Here is a 23,993-nt window from a genome sequence, read left to right as displayed (position 1 = left end):
TGGCGGGATCAGCCGATCATTTGTGTCTCAGGCCTCTTAGCTAAAGATGAGTGAACCTTTGGAGGTTCGGTTTGCTGGCAGGAAACGAACCGAACCTACACATGTTCGAACCTTGTCTGAGGAGGTTTGGAAACAATGATTGTCAGTTTGAGTCTCCGCTTACATACAGCCAGCAATAAGCAGATTACTTCTGGGGAAGGGTGGGCAGGTATTTTCAAATTTTTTATATTTTTTGGTTGCACACTACATATGATCACGCTGTTGTTGCCCCCAGTGCGAGCCATTTAAACAATGCAAGTGGCCCGCACTGCGCTAAGCACCGAGTGTACCTAAGCACAGTGTTGCTCATGTGAGGTAATCTCACACGTAAAGCACTTGAACTCCGAACCCGAGCCCTGTTTTTTTAAGTTGATGTTCTTAAAACTGAACATCGGGTTCGCTTATCTCTACTCTTGACTCTTCGCTGACAGATGATGTGGTGGGAGGGAAGGATCTGGCATGTTGGATTTCTGACTGCCAATGCCGTCAATCTCCAGACAATAAGCTGCCACTGGGAGTCTGGCATTGACTTTCTGATAAACGACACATGTTGGCTGAGCCTGTGTATGGGGGATCATTCAACTGAACTGTCATTTGGTTGATGTCTACCATGTATGGAAATGGGGCTTCCAAATTGGTGTCTGCTTAGTCTATACATAGATACAATAGATTTGGTCACTGGGAGGAGTTTTGTACAGTGAACCTCCCATGACACAGACCAAGACATAATAAGATTGTGTCTCGTCATTCCATTGGGGGAAAGGCATTGAAAATGGAGACAAGGTCTAAAGTTTTTTAGTACTTTCAAAAACTCAGTGGAGGTAATCTAACCAACAGCTGACATATTTTTTAAAATCAGGTTTTTAGTAGGAACATTAGTACAACATTATTGTTGGGGTTTTTTTTATATTATTTCAAGATTTTATGTGACTCCAAAAATAAAAATAGTTTTCTTTGACTACAATAGAAGATGGGCTGGTACTTTCAGCTCTTTCGGCCTCTCCCAGTCACTTCATGGTATTTGGGGAGAAGGCTGTACTCCATCACTTCCTGGGGAGAACAATAATCAAGGACCATTCTCTGTCAGCTATAAATATTCTTAACACTAGAAGTCCCAGAAATTTCGAGCTCCCCCCGAAGTCCCGAAAGAGGGTCAAATGACCCTTAGTCCAAACTGAATAGAACTAACTAGAAACTAAATGGCTAAACTCAATGGCAAACAACAACCTCCTGTGGTGCGACAGTAATGGCCTTAATTACAGAACAAAAAACGGTGATTATAGGATGTTAGCTAAAATCCTTCAGGTCATTCGACCGATCTCTGGGTTCCAAAGGTAGAAATGTTAAATGACTCCTCTCTGGGACTTCTAGTGTTAAAAAGACAACATAAAAGTAGTTACACCCTACTTTACTGTTTATAGACAATCGGAAATCGGAAAATACACCGAAAACACTTATTATATCTTTTACAGAATTATGTCCTTTTCATGATTTTATAAATATAGAGCATTCTGTTTAACTTATTGTCCACGAAGGAGCAATTGTCAGCTATTCTGTCCAAGTTTCCTGATAGGCCATGTGGGGCACTACAGGGCCATTAAGGCCGTGTTCACACTTGGGAAATGCTTTCTATTTCTATTGGAAATCCACTTTGCTGTTAAGGAGTTTTTTTTAAGAAGTTTCAAAAATATCTGATAAAAAAAATGCATGTTCTTCTTTGAAGCAGATTCTGAAAGAAGCCTTTACAAAGTAGGCACAACCAAATGAAAAGCCTGCAAAAACATTTCAGTAAAAGAAAAAAAACACTTCTAAGGTTATGTTGCGCACTAGAAAATGGACTTTCCTAAGAAAAATCCGCACCCTCTGGCAGAATACCGCACCCGCGTTTTTTCCGCGGGTTGGTCCCTGCGGTTTTTTACCATTTCCTAATGCAAAAACTGCAGGTACCTGCGGAAAAGAAGTGACATGCACATTAATTCCGCAGTGGAAATTCTGCGGGTAAATCTGCAGGTATAAAAAAAACGCAGGGTGCGCACAGCATTTTTTTTATACCCATAGGTTTTTCTGGGGAATGACTGCAGAAATGTTAGACATTTTCTGCAGCAAATCCACGGTAAATCCGCAGCGTGCGCACATAGACTAAAACTCCTTTGACGAAGGGCCGTCTAGGTCAGAAATGCGTTGCCTTGCCCCTGGCTGATCTTCTGTACATTATTTTAAGTGCCTTGATATTTTATCCATTTCAATAAAGACTTGGATTTTACTTTGGGACTAGTGCTGTTTTTTTCTATTTTCTACACTTCTAAAATTCCCCAAAAACTTTTGAAGAAACTCAGAAAAATAAAAATAAAAAAGCCACCAAAACTGCTTCTTGAGGTTTTTAAGCAGAAACTGCTTAGACAGCCTAGTCTTCCTTCAAAAAAATCCATAATTTTATTAAAAACAAATTGCTCCATTTCATATGCTCATTCCAAAACCATCGCCTTCACCCCACTTCTAAACATGTCACTGCTCACTACTTTTTATATATTTTTATATATTTTAGGGCATGTTTGCACCATGTATAATATCATTAATCTGCTCCTGCGCCCATAAGTGAAAACAAGGTTTCATTTCCAATAGTTTCTGAATACTCTACATACCAAAACCGAAGTAAAATATTTATATATATAAAATTTGGAAAACATTTACTAGCCTAAGATCATCATGGGCCATTGCTATTTTGGATCTTCAATATATGGCAAGTTGCCAATCGCCAATGGTGGTAATCCATAACATAACAGGAAATTCATACTAAAGTTATGTCAACATCATTTTCACGACCCCCTCCCTCCTCTCCACAAGGAAGAAAAGAATGGCCTCTCTTAAGAACCATAAATTAGGGCAATTTCTTAGGGCAGTCAATCTTCATCTGCTTTAACCAGACAAACTAAGTACTGAAGCTCGCTCATAAGTGATGTTTAGACAGTTGGGTGCTTATTTGACCCTTGGGGACTTATTTGTGCCTCGCTTGCCTTCTGCTGGTATGTTTGCAATTCTAAGGTTGCATGACACTTAATACTTTTGATAGCCCAATGGTGAAAATTGCAGATACAAAATGATAGGAGTTCACCGAACAAAGAAGCAATAGAAGCCTGCATATAATTGCTGCTGATTAGGTTTCCTAATAATGGTTTGCAAATGTCGTCACGTCCTAGAAGTCCGTGGATCATATTTATTTGCTCTTTAATAAACCAAATTGAAAAGTAGATGTTTCTTTTTTTTATTATTTTATTCAGAGATAAGATCAATATTTTTCATAGTTCGCAAGTATGAAAAATTGTCACTGTCAAAAAAAATAAAATAAAAAATAAAACCCTAAAAAAAAAAACAAAACAAAAAACAAAAAAAACAAAGCAGAATATGTGTAGCATTGGATCAAGGCACATACAATACTGACCAAAGGGCATACAACGCACTTTGGAATTGTTTTGAAAAATAAAAATAAAAAAACGGAAGGGGGAGGGGTGTATGGCAACAAATATGTATCCTGTTTTAAATATTAAATAACAGAAAAAGGCAAAATAACATGGTACATATTTATAACAACATATAATGATGTAGTAATGGGCACCAGGGCAAACTGTTGGCAATAAACATAAAATGGGTATATAGAAAGAATTTTGTACATTTTGAAGGGGAGATATAGGTAACAGTTTAGTTGATGTTTTATATATATTCTTACAGGCAATCAGGGCTGTGGAGTCGGAGTCGGAGTCGTGGAGTCGGAGTCGGAGTCGGAGCTCATTTTGGTGGAGTCGGAGTCGGTATAAAATGCACCGACTCCGACTCCTAAAATATATAATAAATTGGGGACAGGAGTGCAATGCAGAATGTGCTGAATATTTTACTAAATAATAACATTTAGTATAATGCTTATATTTAAGTGAAAAATGTATTGTAGTACAATGTGAACATCAGACATTTAATTGTTTTTATGATACAATAATCAAGATATTTGGATAGAACATAAAATATATTTATTGGAATACAACTTTAGAACACAAAAAACTGTAATAAATTGTAAATATGTAATACACTATGTAATATACAGTAGATTACATATATATCTTGTGTGTGTATATACACTGTATATACATATATATATATACAGTGTATATACACACACAAGATATATATGTAATCTACTGTATATTACATAGTGTATTACATATTTACAATTTATTACAGTTTTTTGTGTTCTAAAGTTGTATTCCAATAAATATATTTTATGTTCTATCCAAATATCTTGATTATTGTATCATAAAAATTATTAAATGTCTGATGTTCACATACACATATTCATGTACTACAATAAATTTTTCACCTAACTATAAGCAATATATGTAGGAGTCGGAGTCGGAGCCGGAGTCGGAGCCGGAGTCGGAGTCGGAGCCGGAGTCGGAGTCGGTGCAAGATAATTTGAGGAGTCGGAGTCGGAGTCGAAGGTTTGGCTTACCGACTCCACAGCCCTGCAGGCAATATCACTTTATTTTTACTTTGTGGCGTAAGTATATATCATTATTATGTTGATATTTTGTTGTTTATTTTTTAACCCCATGTGATGCTGAGCGGATGCACTTTCTAAAAAGTGTTTTATGTCATATTAATTTATCTACAAGCCTAAAAATATTAGGACATAGCTCAATCTTTTATAAAAGTACTTCTTTACTGAAATTTATATATATATATATATATATATATATATATATATATATATATATATATAAAAAAAACAATATGTGTTTTACGGACCTTTTGTGATCTAGTTTATTCCCAGCATGCATGGGTCAACATATCAACCATAACTTTCTAGAGACCGTGGCGTGGTACTTGTGGTAATGCCCATTACTACACACATTGAATTTTGTTTCTTTTTTATTGAGTAACTTGTACATTTTTTTATTTATTTTTTTTTTACAGACCCAACAATACTGTTAAATGTTTTGAATATTTTTTTTCTTTTGTAGCTACATTTTATTTATACCATGTTTAAAATGAAATGTAAAAAACGGCCTGTGCTTATACTACAAAGTTCTTGGGAAAAAAAAAATGAGAAAAAAAAAATCCTGATTGTTCAACACATCAAAGAAATTCACTTTCACAGTCAACAAGTCATTTTTTTTTTTACTCAGTAGAACACAAAAAAAAAAAGAAAAAAGTTAAATGGTCTGTAACTTCAATATTAGCAAGGAAAAATACAGTACAAATTACAAAAAATACTAAAATAGAGAATTGTGGTCAGGCAACGAACTACATTTAATCGTAGCAGCAACCTGAAATTTTGAAACTTTTAATAAAAAGTTCTTAAATATAAATTATATGGCAAATGTACAGTACATTGCTCCTTCAAATGTTCTTTTTGTGTTTACTAATCCAGTGTTTTGCAGTAGAACAGTGAATCCCATTCACTTATTAGAGTTCCTATAAAAAGTCTTGTGCCCTTAAGCATCATGAATGTGAATGGTCAGAATCTGGAATACCACTGTCTCTGTAGCTCCTGTTACTGCTGCTTTCACTGTGACTGGTTTTGTACAAGGTTACTCCATTAGATGGAAATATAGTGTGCAAAATAAATTCCTCCTTGGACATTGGTTCGTTATTTATTGGTATCATTTGAAAAGAGGTCTCCCTGATTTCTAAAATGGAGTTGTCCTTTTTAGTCCCCGCCTCTGCGTAATCGTCTTTTCTTCTGCGGCCCTTGCTGTAGGCACAGTTCCTGGAAAAGAGGGAACCGTTCCGATGAACGTACCAGCAAACCAGCGCCAGGAGTGTAATTGCCACCAGCGCCACTGCTCCACCTATGATGGCCGCTAGGGGCAAGTTTGAGTTTTTGTAAGGCTCCTTCTCCTGTTCTCTATTTAGTGTGGTGGTTGGGTTGTACATTTTAAGTGGAGCAGTCTCTGTTTCGATGCACACAGGGGTTTCATCCAGTAAAAAGAAATTTCCGGTTTCCATGGGAACCATACATATTCGGTATGGAGACTCTGGCTCGAGAGCAGTCAGCAGATATTCTGTTCTATCACCTGTGACGATGGTTTCTGTTATAGACCCAAAAACTGGACTGTGACCCAATTGCCAGCTCAGCCGCAATGATTTCATTGGTAAGGCAATTTTCCAAGAAATGTGTATAGTTTCAACAGTGACAGATTTTACATTAATAGTGATAATTTTCCTGACTGGTATCGGAGTGGTTCTGTAGATTTTGTTGAGGTCGGGTGGCTTTATCTCAGGCTGTTTGGTCACAGATATTGGACGTTGTCCTTGTGCCGGAAGCAATGTATTTAACATGGTTGTAGTTGTGATATGGACTGGCTTTACGTAAATTCTGTCCTTACAATCAAATAGCTCTTTGTTAAGGTCTTTGATAGTCATCCCTCTGACACGTTCGGGTGCCTGGCACATCAGTCCACGGACATTAACTTTGGAAGGCAAAGACTGCAGCCAGTCACGAACCCATTTCATCTTACAACCACAATACCATGGATTATTACGCAGGTACAACTGCGTCAAATTGTCCAGGTCATCAAAAATGCCCTGAGGTAAAGAAGTTAAATTGTTGTTTGACATATCAAGACGATAAAGTTGGGTTAGATCTGCAAACGCGTTGGGCGGCACGTAGTTCATGTGGTTCTCCTGAAGATAAAGCTTTCTCAGGTTTGTGCCTGGCAGGTTTGCAGGAGGAGATGTCAGTGAATTTCGAACTAATGAAAGCTCTGTCAAATTAATCAAGTTCATAAAGACTCTTTCCCCAAGGCCATAATTGTTTAAGAGATTTCCATCCAAAACAAGACGCTTTAGATTTGTAAGGTCTTGCAAAGAGATTTCAGCAATAGTAGAAATGCGATTATCATCTAAACGTAGCTCCTCAATCGTGCGAGGCAGACCCCAGGGTATTGTGCTTAGGTGGTTTCGTGAAAGGAATAGAAGTCGGAGATAGATGTTGTCTCTGAACGCACCATCCTCAATGCTCACTGCAGACACGGAATTATCATCAAGGTGAAGCTCTTCAATAGCGGGAATCTGGGAAAGTGCATCATAAGTAATAGTCCGTATATTGTTTTCCTGCAGGTGCAATTCTTTAACGTTTTTGGGAAGGTTAATTGGAAATTCGTCTAGACTGTTGCGATATAAATAGATTCTCTCCACTTTGTCCAAACCTCTCAAGTCAGACGGTATCCCCGCATTGTTTATCTGATTATTTTGAAGGTACAGAGTTGTAGCATCCTCTGGGATCCCCGAGGGAATAGACGTCAAGTCTCTATCATTGCAATAAATGAAGCCTCCATCACAGCGGCATACTGAAGGGCACGGTTTGGCACTGACATAGTGTGGCGCCATTCGAAGTAGTAACAATAATTGGGTCCAAGCAACAAGATAGTTCCAGGTTTCAGCACTCATGGTCATAAAGGAAAAAAGCTTAAGGTAGCTGGTCTGCAAAGAAAGAAACAAAATATTCATGGTCTGCATTAATGCCTTACAGAACTGCACACAAAAATGTTATTCTAATGAGAAACTGATGTATATATATACACTCAACAATGAGGATGCAATCTAAATATCTAGTAAAGTACCAATGATAAAATGGGAGTACTTTATCCTCTATGTCAAAAATATTAATGTGCAATCACAAGATCTTCAAGGTTTCAGTGATATACTGGTTGCTGACTTGGCTTAACATGAAGTCTTAATATAACATATAAAGAATAAAAATGTTTCTTGAATATATTTTGTGTATTAACTTTAGCATTCTTTGCCTGACTTTTTTTTTGCATCAGGTTAAATAAACTATAGTAGTAAGACTGATAGTTTTCCTGCTGCAATATACAACGTGACCACTAGGGGCACTGGTAAGCTACAGAGTATGTTCAGTTTTATTTTGCCAAGTGAGCAGCTTCCTTATGAATCATGTCCTCATATCTGATTGTTTTATTCCTAGTATTCAGAGAAAACTATAAAGATAGTAAATACTTTACAACCATAGTGGAGTGAGCCTATGGTCACATTTGTTTAGCAACTGTAACAGTAATATAAAACATTTTGTAATTTATTTATTTTTTCGAAATGTTTTTGGGCATAAATTCTGTTGCACACCTTCCCTCCCCCCCGGTATCCATATTAGGAATTTCTTATTGTATTTTTGCTTTAGAATTTTTTTTTTTTCATTGGTCATCTTTATTTGGGATATAACAGGGCATCCATATACTGCACCTATTTGCCCAAAACGTGCTGTAGGTGGCATCAGTCATCATCATGAGAATGATAAAACCCAGATCACAGAATAAATGCTATATCACTGTTGGAGGTTACAGTACAAGGAAAAGATCTATGTAACACTTAGAGGTCTGAAGGACATCTTGAGTCATGAGCTATAGTGCCTTACTATCGGAGATTCCCCCCTAATTCTTTTCATCCCCACCATTATCAGCACTTAATAGACACAAGACAAAGACATACCTGAAGTGTGAGCTGATGTTCCTCTGAATTCTCCTGTGGGCAGAGCTGTTTGAAAGCCTCGTGTTCCCAGAATAGCAAGGTCTGGGTTATCTCATTTAGCAGTTCCTCTCTCTCACGGTGTATAGTCAAACAATCCTAACTTGTGAAAGAAGGGCCCCAATGTGACCGTCTCTTGTCCACATCACAGCAAACGTTTACTGCCGACACCAAATCGTAGGTTAAACTAGCTTTGTTTTCCTCCAACCATGTGATATTTCCTCCAACGCCAGATTAACGGTTTCTTTATAATCCCCTTTGGTTGGCTTAATTTCATGCCAGAAATTGACTTTCCATTTATAAATGCTCCTCAGGAACGCCAGTAAAATTAACTCCACACCAGGGGCATTATTCATAAAGCAAAGCCTGGAATAAATAGTGCATTCAGAGTAGGTACATGCTTTCCTCCTTGTCTTTCCTGTGCAAATTCAACCATGAATGCTCTCTGTACAGTAGTCACATCCCAAAAAGGTTCACACCCGTTGTGAAAACACCACTGTTTCCAAGCCAAACTAGAAAATGCAACTGCAAAAAAAAAAAAAAAAAACGGTGGAAGATAGATGTCAGGAAGAGTTATTGGTCATGGGAGTAATTTTCACAAATTTTCAGTAAAAAACATGTGCTAGCTCTTCGAAGTTCACGCTTGTCGTCGATTTCTGGAAAGAGAGAGAAGAATGAAAATTCTCAATTAGTGAGAGTGAAATGTGACATAACACTTTGTTATAGGCCGGAGAAGACTGATGGACGCTCATTAGTTTCCTTCTAAACACAACTATTGACTTTCACTTCTATGGCTAAACTTCAAAGTTCTCAAAGGTCACTGCCATAGTGCCAGTCTCTGCCATGATTTCTAGTATTTCACATTGGCCATTCCAGTGCATCCATCCAAAAGCAACTGTAATTGAAGTCAGCTTCAATCAACCAACTGCGGAGAAATTACTTTAGCAAGCGGTGACACCTGTCTTTTTCTATTACAAACCGAAGCACAATCCCCTGCTGTCCACAAGTTTTAGACGTAATGGATAACCAAGACCCGGAGCCATTCCTGGCCGGGCACTCGAGCTGTCCTGTTACTGTGTTTCAACATGATAAAATATCTCTGATGGGTTGTAGGATGCTCAAGAATCTCCCTAATATACAGTATTACTGCTTACAGATCACATACACAAGAGGCCGGCACAAAAAAGTAGGAAAGTCTAGCACTGAAAAAACCCTCATCTTTATTCTGTTACAAAGATAAAAACTGTAGCAAAAGACAGACATTTTCCAATCCGGTTTACGCATTTCGAGGAAAAAACTCTTAACCCTAGAACGTTCAACCATAGAAATCTACAATAGAAAACAAGTAACCTAGCAGGCCAGCGAGGCCCCAGGTATGCGTTCTAGGGTTAATCATAACCTGATTTTCACAAGGCATCAACCAAGTTAAAAAAGAAATGCTCAAGAGGGCGGCACTATGTGATTTCACCACTAACTAGTGATGTCAGAGTTCATGACATCAGCACATGGTAAAGCTAGAACTACCAGATCGCCTCTTACCCAAATAAGTTACAACTTTCTATTAAATGAGTTTTATTCACCTTTAATTTGTGCAAACCTTTTTACAGCTTTTCTTTTTTTATCCTTTAAGATGTAAGGGTCAACCTGCCAAGGTGCTTAGAGTGACAAGTAAAAGAATTTGGAGTAAGCTGGAAATACTTGACCCTGAAATTAAGGAATGCCGTAGTAGCAATTTGCTTCTCCACTCAGTAATTACATGGCATCCAGCAAGCAGAGCATCTGTTCCAGAATTAAAATGCTCCGCACCGCCAGTATGCTGAATAATAAATGCCGGAGACCTCTTTTATATAAAAATAATTCAATCTCCACACGATAAATCTTTAATATAGGGGTTAAGTTAACAGGGATTGTGGATATTGCCTAAAGTAAGGTGCCGGGGGCCTAAGCAGCTCTAAAGTCTCCATTTTACTATGTATCTACGGAAGACTTTTCTTTAGCATTCTTCAGGCTCCAGAACTGGTGGCTTCCTGCGGTAACTTGTGAGGATGAGACTCATCTGACACCTACATTGTCTCCGAGAAATCTGAATTTAACACTTGACTTTCCACAGTCTCCACTGATGTTTGTCTCCGTGTCTGATAATTACCATGTGTCGAATTTGCTCAAAAGCTGAGTTTTTGACCAAAGTTCTGCCACAAAAAGGCAGCATTTTGAACAACATAGTGTGAACAAGAAACCCAAATTCCCATAGACTTTGCTTGAATAGAAGAACACATCCATTTTGGCATTAAACAGCGCAGAAGAAAAAGCAGCAAAAAAGCAGGTAAAAAGCAGGTAAAAAGCAACGTGCGCACATACCCTAACAACTGCTGGAATGAATCTGAGCAGCAGCCAAACATACGATAAAAGTATTTTTACGACTTCTGCAATCTGCCTGCTCTTAATTAAGAGGTCATTTTAACTTTCTCCATATTTATTTCATCTGAGGGATCGATTCATGTTTTTACTTCTCCATCTTGTCACTGACAGCACTTGTAAACAGACTATTGCAAAAAAAAAAAAAAAAGCGTGTGGCTTTGCCTTGATTAGCATGCATGATAAGAGGAAATTACTAAAATGGGTGCCGTAAAAGTAATAGTATTTGTTTTTTTTTATGTTTAGTGTTAAACTGTGTCTTTTTAACCCCGATTGTCATGCAAACCATCGTCTAATGCTTCTATTGTAGTATGGACTATGCTGGACTTAACTGAAAGCTCATTAGGGTCTATGGTGACTGTAGGCCTTTTGGCACCAAAAAAAAAGTATAGCAAACAACATAGGAGCATAAAAAAACCACGAAACAAAAGCAAAGCTTAAAGGGAAATAATGACTGCTGGAAAAAAATGTAGATTGGAATAAATTCTTCAGAGGCTTATAAAGGGATGGCCCCCTTCACATCTGTTTGCCCCTCTGTTTGATATGATATGTTTTGCATATCAATAGCCAGCCATGATGTTACAGCCAGAGCCCTGGACAATCCTCTTGCCATGGGCCGACTAACCCGTCTTTAATTCTTTTGTATGTGCATTGATTGACCTTGAGTCATTATACATCAAATATGACCGGCCTGGTCATGGCGGAAGAGAGAGTGGGATGCTTGTTCCTATTCTTTTCAATGGCTTTTCTACCGGCTTAAAGGCTAGTACACACACAAAGCCACTGCCCGACTATAAGGAGTCGTGTGGCTGAGTACACAAGAATGCACAATTTAATTTTTTAGTTACCTATCTTTAGGGTGAACGATTTTTCAAGTCTGGATCTGTTTATTTTTGAGCTTGTAGGTAAAAAAAAAAAAAAAAAGCACGTTATGGTCTTTGCAAATAGTTTAGCTTGTATACAGAGTAAGCAATTGCAAGTCATTTTTGTCTCCTGCATGGTCTTTTGTGTTTCACATTTTTGGAATTGATGACAGCTTGGCCAGTAGCAGTCACATTTTCCACGATCATCAGATTTCATACAGGTTCTTGTCTCTTTTGTTTACCAAGAACTACGAGAAAAGACTATTGAGACTTTTAGAGGGTGACACATTGTACATTATGGCTACTTCCATCATGCCATGTCGTTAAAATTATTTATAAATCAGGAAGACTAAAATGTTTTATGGCTTTTGGAGATATTCCAGATATTTTAGGCCCTAGGCCTCGTGGAGAAGAAATGTGGTGCAGCTGTGCTCTGAGCGGAGTTCCATTTATAAATTATTTTGGACTGAATTGGTGTTGGGACTAATGAATTACATTGTAATTACTATAGATTTACACCCAGATAGTCATATTCAGATAGAAGACTAAAGAATAATGCCCAACCAAACTAGAGGATAGTCTTTAGTGGCTGATGATGATCTACACCATTCGGGAACTGGAAGGTAACCTAATGAGATTTTAGCATAGGCAATATATAGTAGAATAGTTTAGTTTACCATGCATTACTCATAACATTCTCTTTGGAAATCATGCAGATAGCAGATATACAAGAGACGCTCCTCTGGGTCACTGAATCAGCAAGTCTAATCATGAAGAGTAGGAATATCATTCCCAATAGCTTCCGTTGACACCGTTGCCTACAATCTAATACTGTGCACTAGAGTTTTCTTCAATGTTTACATCATTCAATAAACTTCAGATCAAAACCATGTGTCATGTCCAATCTTCTCACTATTCTGCTCCCAGCAGAAATTCATCAGAAAACCCCTCACCAAAGACATAGATTGCTAGATGAACATGGCTCGGAATTGTCTCCAAGAACTAGCCAAGGTGACTAAGTCAACAACTAGTAAGCAGCAGGCAGAACAATTGCTCTCATTGTTACTACAATTGCAGGAAGTTTCTTGGAGGACTACCTGTTAAAAATACCTGACGCTTCCCCCCCCCCCCCCCCCCGAGGGTGTGACAAGTGGCGACATGTTCACTATGCAACTTGACAACGTTCCTCAACACCTAAGACCTTTTTTTATTGCAATTTTGAAGTCCTAATTTGCAGAATGAACGCAATTTGGAAACATTTGTATACTGTCGTCTCTGAAACGCACAGTAATTGTACAATGTTATATGTAGTTATGGAATGTCTATAGAACTTCACGTTACAATGTAACATCCTTCGTAGCAGACGATGATGTGACATCCCGAGCAGGTCACTTTGCTTCCTTTATGTGGGCTAGTATCAGCACTTTGATCTATACAAGGCTTGTAATGGAAAGCTGTTCACCCAACGGACAAACGAATGTTTCATGTCAAGGCCCTGCTTTGTGTTTTATCTGAAATTCTACATGTATGGCTACGAATGCTGGAAAGGATCAGATTTTTTCCCCAGATCCTGCATGTATAGCCGGGGAGCAGCACTGACTAATTCTTTGTTCACAAAGTTAAAATGGAAAAAAAAAAGGGAAAAGAAAACATTTTTGAGCTGAAAAACGTACTCCAACGTCTTTCCAGCAGAGCTGATGCCCACTGGGGGGTGGTAAACGCTGTTAGACGCCTTTTTCTGTCGAGACCCACAAGTCAGACACTCTGCTTCTGTCCGGCTCGCCTGACTTTAATTGCAACAAAGTCTCCTGTTGAGTGGAACAGCAGTGTCTGCAAGGGGCAAGGAAAAGTCCTCCTTTTGAAGGGCTCAGTGAAGTCCTAATGGCCATGCTGATTTCATTAACCATGGTATTTATTTAGTCATTACTCCTCACAATGCAGCGAACACAAGAAATAGTGCAAAGAAAAAAAGGCACCGTGCTGAAAAGATAGTGCCCTCTTTATAACAGCTGGCCATGGCTGACTATGTGCAACCCCGAGTTATGGGGTACGAAAATGTATCCGTCCCAAAGGACAGCGCACCCTATTTACTAGACAATAGAGACTACAACAAATTATCAGCAAGGATGGGGGGGGGGACTACAAATTCCAACAGTCACCTCCGACATTTAGCCCCTATTCTAGGGTATACACCAACAACCCTACAGAATAATGTAGGTATATTTGGTGGTTCTATGTATTATCCAGTCATATAGCCATGTTTTGCATATATATATGTGTTACTATTCATATAGGTATATATTCAGGCAGTTGTATATGTATTATTATATTCATATAAGTGTATACATTCAGGCAGGTGTATGTGTTATTATATTCATTTAGGTATATATTCATCCACGTGTATATGGGTTATATTCATATAGGTATTTATGTAGGCAGGTGTATATGATATTCATATATTCAGGCATGTGTAGATGTGTTACTATATTCATATAGGTATATATTCAGGCAAGTGTAGATGTGTCACTATATTCATATATGTATATATTCAGGCATGTGTATATGTGTCACTATATTCATATATGTATATATTCAGGCATGTGTATATGTTTCACTATATTCATATATGTATATATTCAGGCATGTGTATATGTTTCACTCTATTCATATAAGTATATATTCAGGCAGGTGTATAGGTGTTCTTATATTCATATAGGTATATATTGTATTCAGACATGCATATATGTGTCATTATATATTGAGGCGTGTGTATGTGTCATCATATGCATATAGGTATATATTCATCCAGGTGTATATGTGTTATTATATTCATATAGGTATATTCAGGCATGTGTATATGTTATTATATTTATATAGGTATATATTCAGGCAAGTGTAGATGTGTCACTATATTCATATATGTATATATTCAGTCATGTGTATATATGTTATATTCATCCAGGTGTATATGTGTTATATTTATATAGGTATATATTCAGGCATGTGTATATGTGTCACTACATTCATATAGGTATATATTCAGGCATGTGTATATATGTTATATTCATCCAGGTGTATATGTGTTATATTTATATAGGTATATATTCAGGCATGTGTATATGTGTCACTACATTCATATAGGTATATATTCAGGCATGTGTATATATGTTATATTCATCCAGGTGTATATGTGTTATATTTATATAGGTATATATTCAGGCATGTGTATATGTGTCACTCTATTCATATAAGTATATATTCAGGCAGGTGTATAGGTGTTCTTATATTCATATAGGCATATACTGTATTCAGGCATGCATATATGTGTCATTATATATTCAGGTGTGTATGTGTCATCATATGTATATAGGTATATATTCATCCAGGGGTATATGTGTTATTATATTCATATAGGTATATTCAGGCAGATGTATATATGTTATCATGCTTGAAAGCATCTTTGCTTTGAGATATATAAGATGTTCATCATCTCTGCCAAGAAGAAATGACTGTAAGCCCAGCACTCCAGAATGGCTTCTTACAAGATTCTTTTCATGCACTGAGATTCTTTTTTTTCTGCCTTGAGCCTAAACAGATAATTGTGTTTTTTCATCCTGCGGGAGAGTAATGTTAGTTAGGGCCGCACACCCGCAGGCGCTAGATGGCGAGCATAATTGGAGTTTATCTGATTGGACAGTGCTGTACAGAGAAAACGGACCAAGGGAATAGATAATTAATAGTCTAGTAACAAAGTGTGACAGCAGCCAGAATTTCACCAAATTTATTTCCGTGGCTTTGAGATGGGGGGGCACAGAGCTATTGGTATAGGGAGCTGGTCCATTCTATGCAGAGGGTGTGCTCAGGGTGATGGGGTGCCTCCATACAATACCTTTCATGTGCTGTTAACTAGTGAAGAACTGGACCTGTTTTGATTTTGCGTGGGTGCAATGTACAAGATGGGAGAGCTGCTGAATGTATCATGAAAATGAGAGCAAAAATGGTGTGAAAATGTGATAGTCCTGGATAAGCAGAGAGTGGTGGACAGACCTATGGTCCTGCTGTATAAATAGTGATCTTGGTAGAAGGCTGCGGATGGGTGTGTGTATTGTGTTTCTGTATTTATTGTATAAACATGTATGGTAAGGGTGTAAGTTATTGTTGGCATGATGGCACTGGTGGCGGAGGGGACACTGGCAGGCGATTATTATGGGAATAACACGATTACAGGCTAATGCTGAATGAATATATTTGCAGGGATTAATCTCCCAGGCTGGATGAATGAGGCAGTGGTATGATGCTCTTGGTGAGCCCTATGACTATTCACTAGCACTGTGGTCTGTAAGCAGCTGCAGACCATGGGTAGAAGCCAGAAAATAAAGAGCCCAGGGCTCAGCAGACATAAACAAAGGTCCAGCACTCTCACTATTGTGCCCCCTTCCCAGTAGCCGGACCCCCTAATAAATATCAACTGTATATAAATGCCAGTTATACAGCCTATACACAGCTCTGGCTGCCTAGTGTATGCCATAGAGGAGATGGAGACACACAACTAGCCACAACTTCCCATTAACTTGCTAATCTCCCCTGATCTAGACCCCTTGGAGCTTTTTACATTTTTAAAAACATAATTCCCCATTGTCAGTGGGGTTCCCCAGCCCAGACAATGCTGAGTGCTGTAAGCTTGCCATTATCTGTCCTCCCATTGCTATGCTGGTCACATACTTCACTCGTCCAGGCACTGAATTTTGGTTTAATGTCTAGAATAGGAGAGAGGGGGTTGTTTTAGAAATAAAAAAGGGGATTCATTCCCTGCAGGAAAGGTTTTCTTCTTATTATTATTATTTTTCCCATACAGCAATTCAGGTTTTGAAATGTAGGTGTAGCTGTTCATTTATGTTTCTGCAAAGTCTGCTGCTGGCACCTCCATGTATCACCGAGCCCTGCTCCTCCACAGCCAGGGGCACTGATCGCCTCCTTCCCAAGTATTTGGGGTCCAGGGCTCACTGCAGCCCCTGCTAGCAGTGTATGATCACTGCACTTCACCCTTTACAGATATGGAGAACTTCTGCTGCTCAGGAGCTGACACTCTGTATACTCTGTACACTCTGTATACTCTGTACACTCTGTATACTCTGTACACTCTGTATACTCTGTACACTCTGTACACTCTGTATACTCTGTACACTCTGTATACTCTGTACACTCTGTACACTCTGTACACTCTGTATACTCTGTATACTCTGTACACTCTGTACACTCTGTATACTCTGTATACTCTGTACACTCTGTACACTCTGTACACTCTATCTCTTCCCTTACATTTCGCTCTTCTCAGATCTCAGTTATTTCTATACAACACACATTTTGCAAAGTAGTGAGGATAAAGAAGCAGCAGCCATGGATGGCAGTGTGGAGGGAAGGGGGAGAGCGGCTGAGCTGCAGGAGTCAGTGATGTGCGGCTTACCTGGAAGATCAGTGCAGAGGAAAGAATCCAGTAATGAGTGATCTGTACAGGGAATATTCCACTTGTAGTCCTGTAAGACATGTGAGCTCCCCAGGCTGCAGGATGACCATAGAACAGGGCAGGCAGCAGCTACTTATGTGAGCGTGGAGCAGGCAGCATCATTCCCCGTGCGCTGAGAAGTGTTAGGTCCTCTGTGCCCACCTCAAAGTCTGAACTTACAGCAGCAGCTCACAGTGGCTGAGTGTGCACTGATGTCATGGCGGAGGGAGAGGCTTCCCCAGCCCTGCCCAGTGAGGTAACCTCCTCTGCAGGCTGCATGCAGCGCACAGAACCGCCACCAGAGGGCGCAGGTAACCCTCTGCAATACTCAGCGCCGAGCTGTCACCGGGAAGAAGGCAATCATTCTCTAGCCCTCTCACTTTTTTTATTTTCTTTCTTTCTTTCTTTCTTTCTTTCTTTCTTTCTTTTTCCTTCTTTCTATCATTCTTTCTTTCTTTCTTCCTCTTTTTCATTCCTTTCTTAATTTTTCCTTTCTTTCTTTCTTTTCTCTATTTTTTTTCCTTTCTATTTCTTTCCTGTATTGTTTTTTCCTGTCTTTCTTTTTCATTATTTCTTTCTTTCTTTTTCTTTCCTGTCTTATTTTTTACTTTCTCTATCTGTCCTTCTTTCTGTCTTTCTTTCTTTTCTCTAAATTTCTTTTTCTTTCTTTCTTTTCTTTCTTTCCTTCCTTCCTTTCCTTCTCTCTGTGTTTAGCTTTCTTTTTTCTCTTTCTATTTCTCCTCAATCTTTCTCTTTATCCCTCTTTCTTCCCCACTCTCTCTCCCGCTCTCCCCCTTGCTCTCTCTCTTTCTCTCTCTTCCCCTCTTTCTTTCTCTCCCTCCCTTTCTCTTTCTCTCTCCGCTTCCTCTCTCTATCTCTCCCTCTCTCCCTATATTGCTCCCTCCCTCTCTCTTTCTCTCCCTCTTTCTCTCTTGCTTTCTCACTCCCTCTCTCTTTCTCTATTTCTTTCTCACTCTCTTCCCTCTTTCTCTATCTCCCTTCCTCTCTCTCGCCCTCTCTCTCTCTTTTTCCCTCATTCTCTCGCTCTCTCCCCCCTCATTCTCCCTATCTTTCTCTTTCCCTCCCTCCTTCTCTCTCTCTCTCCCTCTCTCTTTCTCCCTCTTTCTCTATTCTCTCTCTTTATATTTCCCTCCCTTCTTTTCTCTCTCTCTCCCATCTCACTCACTGTTGACTGTGGAAGTTGAGTGTGCAATCTAATAATAGAGAGAAGAGGAGTACTAATGTGATTCACAAAATATTCCAAAGTGATCATGGGGAATTGGATTATATTATGGTGGCTTTTTCGCCAGTCTGAAGTGGCTGATAACAGAGAATGTTGTATTGCTTTCAGAAAACTAATAGATAAAAAAATTAAAGTGCAATCCAAAATGAAGATGAGATTATATTAGAAAACTGCTGCATCAACTTAAATCCCAAAAATTGCTCTATAGACTTTTAAAGAGTTGTTCACTACCTGTATAACTCATTTTTAAATTAAAAAAATTTCCACTTGAAAAATACAAAAAAACCCAACATATAGTCATCTCTAAGATGTTGCCATTGGATATGAAGGGGTTTGTGTGGCAGTGTCATGGCCAATGAGGATTTACCATTGGGCACTGCACTCTCACTTCTTCCACTTGTCTGACATTTTGGCCAAATGAAATAAAAGCCCAGAAGCCCAATAGTGGTCACTGACTGCGGGACATACTGGGTATAGTGTCACATGAATCCAGTACTAATATCACTGGAATGACGCTGGTGAGGGAGGTGAAATGTTCTATTTTTCAAGTAGTGGACAACCCATTTAATGTACTTGTAATTGTGTGTGTACGTGTGAGTGTGTGTGTGTGTGTGTGTGTGTGTGCGTGTACGTGTGTGTGCGTATATGTGTGTGTGCGTGTACGTGTATGTGTGTGCGTATACGTGTGTATGTGTGTGCGTGTACGTGTGTGTGTTATGTGTGTGTGTACGTGTGTGTGTCTATGTGTGTGTGCGTATATGTGTGTGTGTGTGTGTGTGTACATGTGTGTGCGTGTACGTGTATGTGTGTGCGTATACGTGTGTGTGTGTGTATCTGTGTGCGTGTACGTGTGTGTGTGTTATGTGTGTGTGCGTGTACGTGTGTGTTATGTGTGTGTGTGCGTGTATGTGTATGTGTGTGGACCAATACACAAGACTCAGACAGCCATAAAGCCTAAGGCCTTGTTCACATGTTGCGTCTGTTCTGCACTTTTTTGTGCCAAAAGGCAGCATTTTTACAGTACGTTCAAACTGAAATTTCTGAAATCTCGCACACTTGCTGCTTATTTTTTTCCTTACAGACTTGAACCATCAAATCATATTTTGTAAGTCTCCAGCAAGTCATTTTTCACTCATCATTTTTCCTGCCATCACTGCATAGCTACAGCAGATGTGTCTGCCGCAAAAAGCGATGTATGCACATACCCTAAAGCCATCCATAAATGAATAATAAAACTGTAATACAACTCAGGCCTCATTCAGACGCAGTTTTTAACATTCTTTTTCTGTGTTTTTAATGGACTTAACACATACCCATTATAGTCCATGAGGCTGTGTTTTTTTGCAGACTAAATTTCTGCAAAAAGAAATGGTGATGTATCTGCATTTGTTCCAAATCGTGGGTCAAGCTCACCAATGTAAGGGCTGGTTCACACTAAGCGACAGCGACAACGAGGTCGCTGTTACGTCACCATTTTCTGTGACGTAACAGCGACCTTGTAAGTCGCTGTTATGATCGCTGCTTAGCTGTCAAACACAGCAGCCGAAGCAGCGATCATAACCGCGAGAGCAGGGAGCCGCGCACACTGCTTAGCGCTGGCTCCTTGCTCTCCTAGCTACAGTACACATCGGGTTAATTAACCCGGTGTGTACTGCAGCTACATGTGCAGAGAGCCGGAGCCGGCAGCACAGGCAGCGTGAGAGCTGCGGAGGCTGGTAACTAAGGTAAATATCGGGTAACCACCTTGGTTACCCGATGTTTACCCTGGTTACAGCTTACCGCAGATGCCAGATGCCGGCTCCTGCTCCCTGCTCGCTTCATTTCGTCGCTCTCTCGCTGTCACACACAGCGATCTGTGTGTCACAGCGGGAGAGCGCCTTTGAAGAAAACGAACCAGGGCTGTGTGTAACGAGCAGCGATCTCGCAGCAGGGGCCAGATCGCTGCTCAGTGTCACACACAGCGAGATCGCTAATGAGGTCACTGTTGCGTCACCAAAACCGTGCCATAGCAGCGATTTCGGTAGCGATCTCGCTATGTGTGAAGCACCCCTAAGTCAATGTGGCCATGAAGAAAACAACACACAGTCTGTCTGTTTTTAACTTTTCAATGTGTAAGAGAATCTAGGAGATATATTAATTTTCACACAAAAAATCTGATCGTAAAAACGGGCACACGGACCAAAATTACATTAACATCTGATATAGCATACTGGTAAAATGCTTCTATTTTTTTTTTACCCCCACCCCCAGGATGAGAAGAAAAAATCTACATCTGAATGAGGTCGCAGATAGCTTCCTCCTGATCACCCATAATCAGCTTAGTCAGTGTTAAAGGGATCTTGTCACCAGGCTTTCCACATGTAAAGTAGGGCCAGCACCTTTAAGCCCTCATATACAGCATTCTGGTATACTGTATATAAGCTTTCAAGCCACTCTGCATAGCATAAAAAGACCTTATATTATACTCACCTATTGGGCAGTCCGATCCGGTGGGCATCTCCGCTTTTGATCTGGTGCATTCTTTGTTCTAGCGATCACCATCCTCCTTCTTTCTTCGTATGAATGACATGTCCTATGTCATCCAGCCAGGGTCCTCCATTGTGCTCCTGCGCTTATGCACTTTTCTCTGTCCTGCTGAGGGAAGAGCAAAGTATTGAAGTGCGCATGTGTGGGGAAAGGCCAAAGAACACCAACGCATGCGCACTACAATAACTTGAGAAGTGCGCGTGTGATGGGGGACACTGTATGGATGACGTAGAGTACGTCATCCAGGCGAAGTAAGAAAGAGGACGGCGAATGCAAGAAGAAAGGAGGTGCTGGATCAAAACCAGAGACGCCCATCAGACTGGACCACCCCGTAGAGGAGTATTATATAAGATAATTGGAGACTTATATACAGAATTCTAGAATGCTGTAATAGAGGGCTGAAAGATGCTGACTGTAATTTATATGGGGAAAACCTGGTGACCGGTTTCCTATAATGTATTTTCATTTAGAAGAGCAAGAGGTGCCGGGGTGTCTGCAGCTTCTTCTTTCCCAAGAATAAAGGCCCAGTCACACACAACAACTTACCAGCGATCCCAACAACGATACGACCTGATAAGGATCGCTGGTAAGTCGCTGGGAGGTTGCTGGTGAGATGTCACACAGTCAGACCTTACCAACGACGTAATAATGATCAGCGACCTGTATAACGATCTCGGCGGGCGTTGGGACTGTGTTAGGAGGTCGTTGGTAGGCGTCAAACACAGCGATGCATCCTGCCCAGCAGGACATCGCCTTTGAAAAAAATGATCCGGACCCTTCGGCAACGACTAGCGATCTCACAGCAGGAGCCTGATCGCTGGTAGGTGTCACACATAACGAGATCGCTGACGAAATCGTTACTGCGTCACAGAAACTGTAACTCAGCAAAGATCTCGTTAGCGATCTCGTTGTGTGTGACGGGGTCTTTAGGCTATGTGCCCAAGGAAGATTAAACCTGTGGATTTATCTGCGGAAAATCCGCGGATTTTCCAGATAAATCCGCAGGTTTCAGCGCGTACAGACACTCCCCATGTTATCCTATGGGACATGGGGAGTGCTGTGTCCATGCTGCGGATACGTGCGGCTGCGGAACATGCTGCGGATGTCCCGCATCCGCACGTAATTGCATGTCAATTATTTCTGCAGAATTACTTGTGGACATCCCGGCCCTCCACTATGGAGATAGAGGCCGGGACTTCTGCAGGTAAGCCGCACAACTGCCCGCAGGTTTACCACAGCTATTTCGCTGGAATTCCGCAGCTTAAAATAGCTGTGGATTCCGGTGAGCAGCTGCAGGAAACCTGCATATGGACCTGCGGATATATCCACGGGTGCAAACTCCCGTGGGCACATAGCCTAAAGCATTGGACATGTTGAAATCGAACACACCCGACCCTTCTTTTTCCTCAGAAATGATAAAACGAAGCCTCATCAATAATTGTATCATACACATATCTGGCCAGCTTCATGCACTCAGCTCTTGGCACTCAAACAGTTAGCCCTATCTACAGAATTATACAGTGGTGTGGGTTTTAAACAAGCAATATGCAGAATAGGAATCTATCTAGTTTTATTATCATTGGGATAAAAAAAAATGTCAAAAAGTACAATCTTTGGCCAAGTTCCTAGAAATAATTTCCACCCTATTGTTGCTTGGTGCTCCTATTGAATGCTGCACTGAATATCCTGGATAATACATGCGAGGCTTTGTCTTCTCTGCATGCAATTTATATTTTATTTTATTTTTTTTTTGGTTCAATGGGATCCACAGCTGTCAATATAGAAGATGGAGAGGAACACAAAACGCATAAATGACAGGAAGATTAATAATTAGCATTAATACAAAAGGACACAATGAGGACAACCTTCATTGTCAACTAAAATAAGTTTGTTGTTTTTCCCCAAAAATGAGTTGGTTATTCCAGAACAAGTATAGACGGCGATGCTGATGGGGGAATTATTGTGGTATTATGGGCATGCACATCTGTTTGTGGCTTGTCCATTGTATACAATGAAACCTGTACCTACCTCTAATAATAACAGGGAGACTTGTGCCCTTTCAGCATCGTTACTGTACGGTACATTTTACCCTCATCGAACGCTAAAACTCAAAATAAAAGTTAGCAGAATATAATTGGCCACAAATCTGCCATTTGCTTTGTACATTGGCTTAGACACATTATAACACAATGGGCACACACAGACAGTACAGTACCATATTGTGGAGTTGTAGGCATGGATACATAGTGCTGCCATGTAGTGCCTCTGATTCTATTCCTGAAGCAATGCTACTAAAGTTAAATAGGTGAGCAAAGATCCCCTTGAAATGTCATCATTTTAGAGACACATAAAGGTATTTTATTGGTTATAGACACTAAGTGAGCCATTAACACGATGCTGCTGTGGGGTGAACCCGTCAACATAGGTGGACTTGGCCAACAGTCTAATATGTATGGTGGCCTCCCGACTCTCTACCAACAGATAATGTCAGGGGAGATAAGGATCCAGCATGTCAGATCTCGGACTCCCAATTATTTTATTCTTGGTGAGGTAAGTTAAAATATAAGAAGTCTGACAGAAGCTCTGTCATAAACATAGCCGCGCCCGGTAGAACCGAGTATGTCAGTGTATGGAGAAGTAGGAGAAGAGAGCGATCAGCCAATCATCGACCAAACTATTGTTCTTCTCACACTTTTATATTGTTCATAGGGGTAGGGGGGCTTTATATCCCTGTAGCAGTCAGAACTCTAATACGGTCATGTTCCTGTGATCTTGAAGTGGTTGACATGGCGTCTGTCCACGTTCACATGTTCAGTATTTCGTCACTATTTTACATTAGAATTTATAAGCCAAAATCAGGAGTGGAACAATC

At 40.0% G+C, this 23,993-nt stretch overlaps 2 protein-coding genes across 3 annotated transcripts in view; one reads left to right on the top strand and one right to left on the bottom strand.

Annotated features, from left to right (window-relative positions):
- Positions 1-23,993, top strand: part of MACROD2 (mono-ADP ribosylhydrolase 2) — a 2,939,506-nt gene that overhangs the window by 629,278 nt on the left and 2,286,235 nt on the right. The gene's annotated exons all lie outside the window — the stretch shown is intronic.
- FLRT3 (fibronectin leucine rich transmembrane protein 3) lies at positions 4,325-17,536 on the bottom strand. The gene is made up of 3 exons (XM_075339279.1): positions 17,314-17,536; positions 8,536-9,227; positions 4,325-7,512 (listed from the first exon to the last, which is right to left on the bottom strand). Exon 3 carries the CDS (start codon positions 7,483-7,485, stop codon positions 5,530-5,532), a length of 1,956 nt encoding a protein of 651 aa, XP_075195394.1. The 5' UTR covers positions 7,486-7,512; positions 8,536-9,227; positions 17,314-17,536; the 3' UTR covers positions 4,325-5,529.

Source organism: Anomaloglossus baeobatrachus, chromosome 3, assembly GCF_048569485.1.
Source record: "Anomaloglossus baeobatrachus isolate aAnoBae1 chromosome 3, aAnoBae1.hap1, whole genome shotgun sequence".
Classification (NCBI taxonomy): Eukaryota; Metazoa; Chordata; class Amphibia; order Anura; family Aromobatidae; genus Anomaloglossus; species Anomaloglossus baeobatrachus.
The sequence above is the reverse complement of the archived record's forward strand: the minus strand, read 5'-3'. Positions and strand labels throughout refer to the sequence as shown.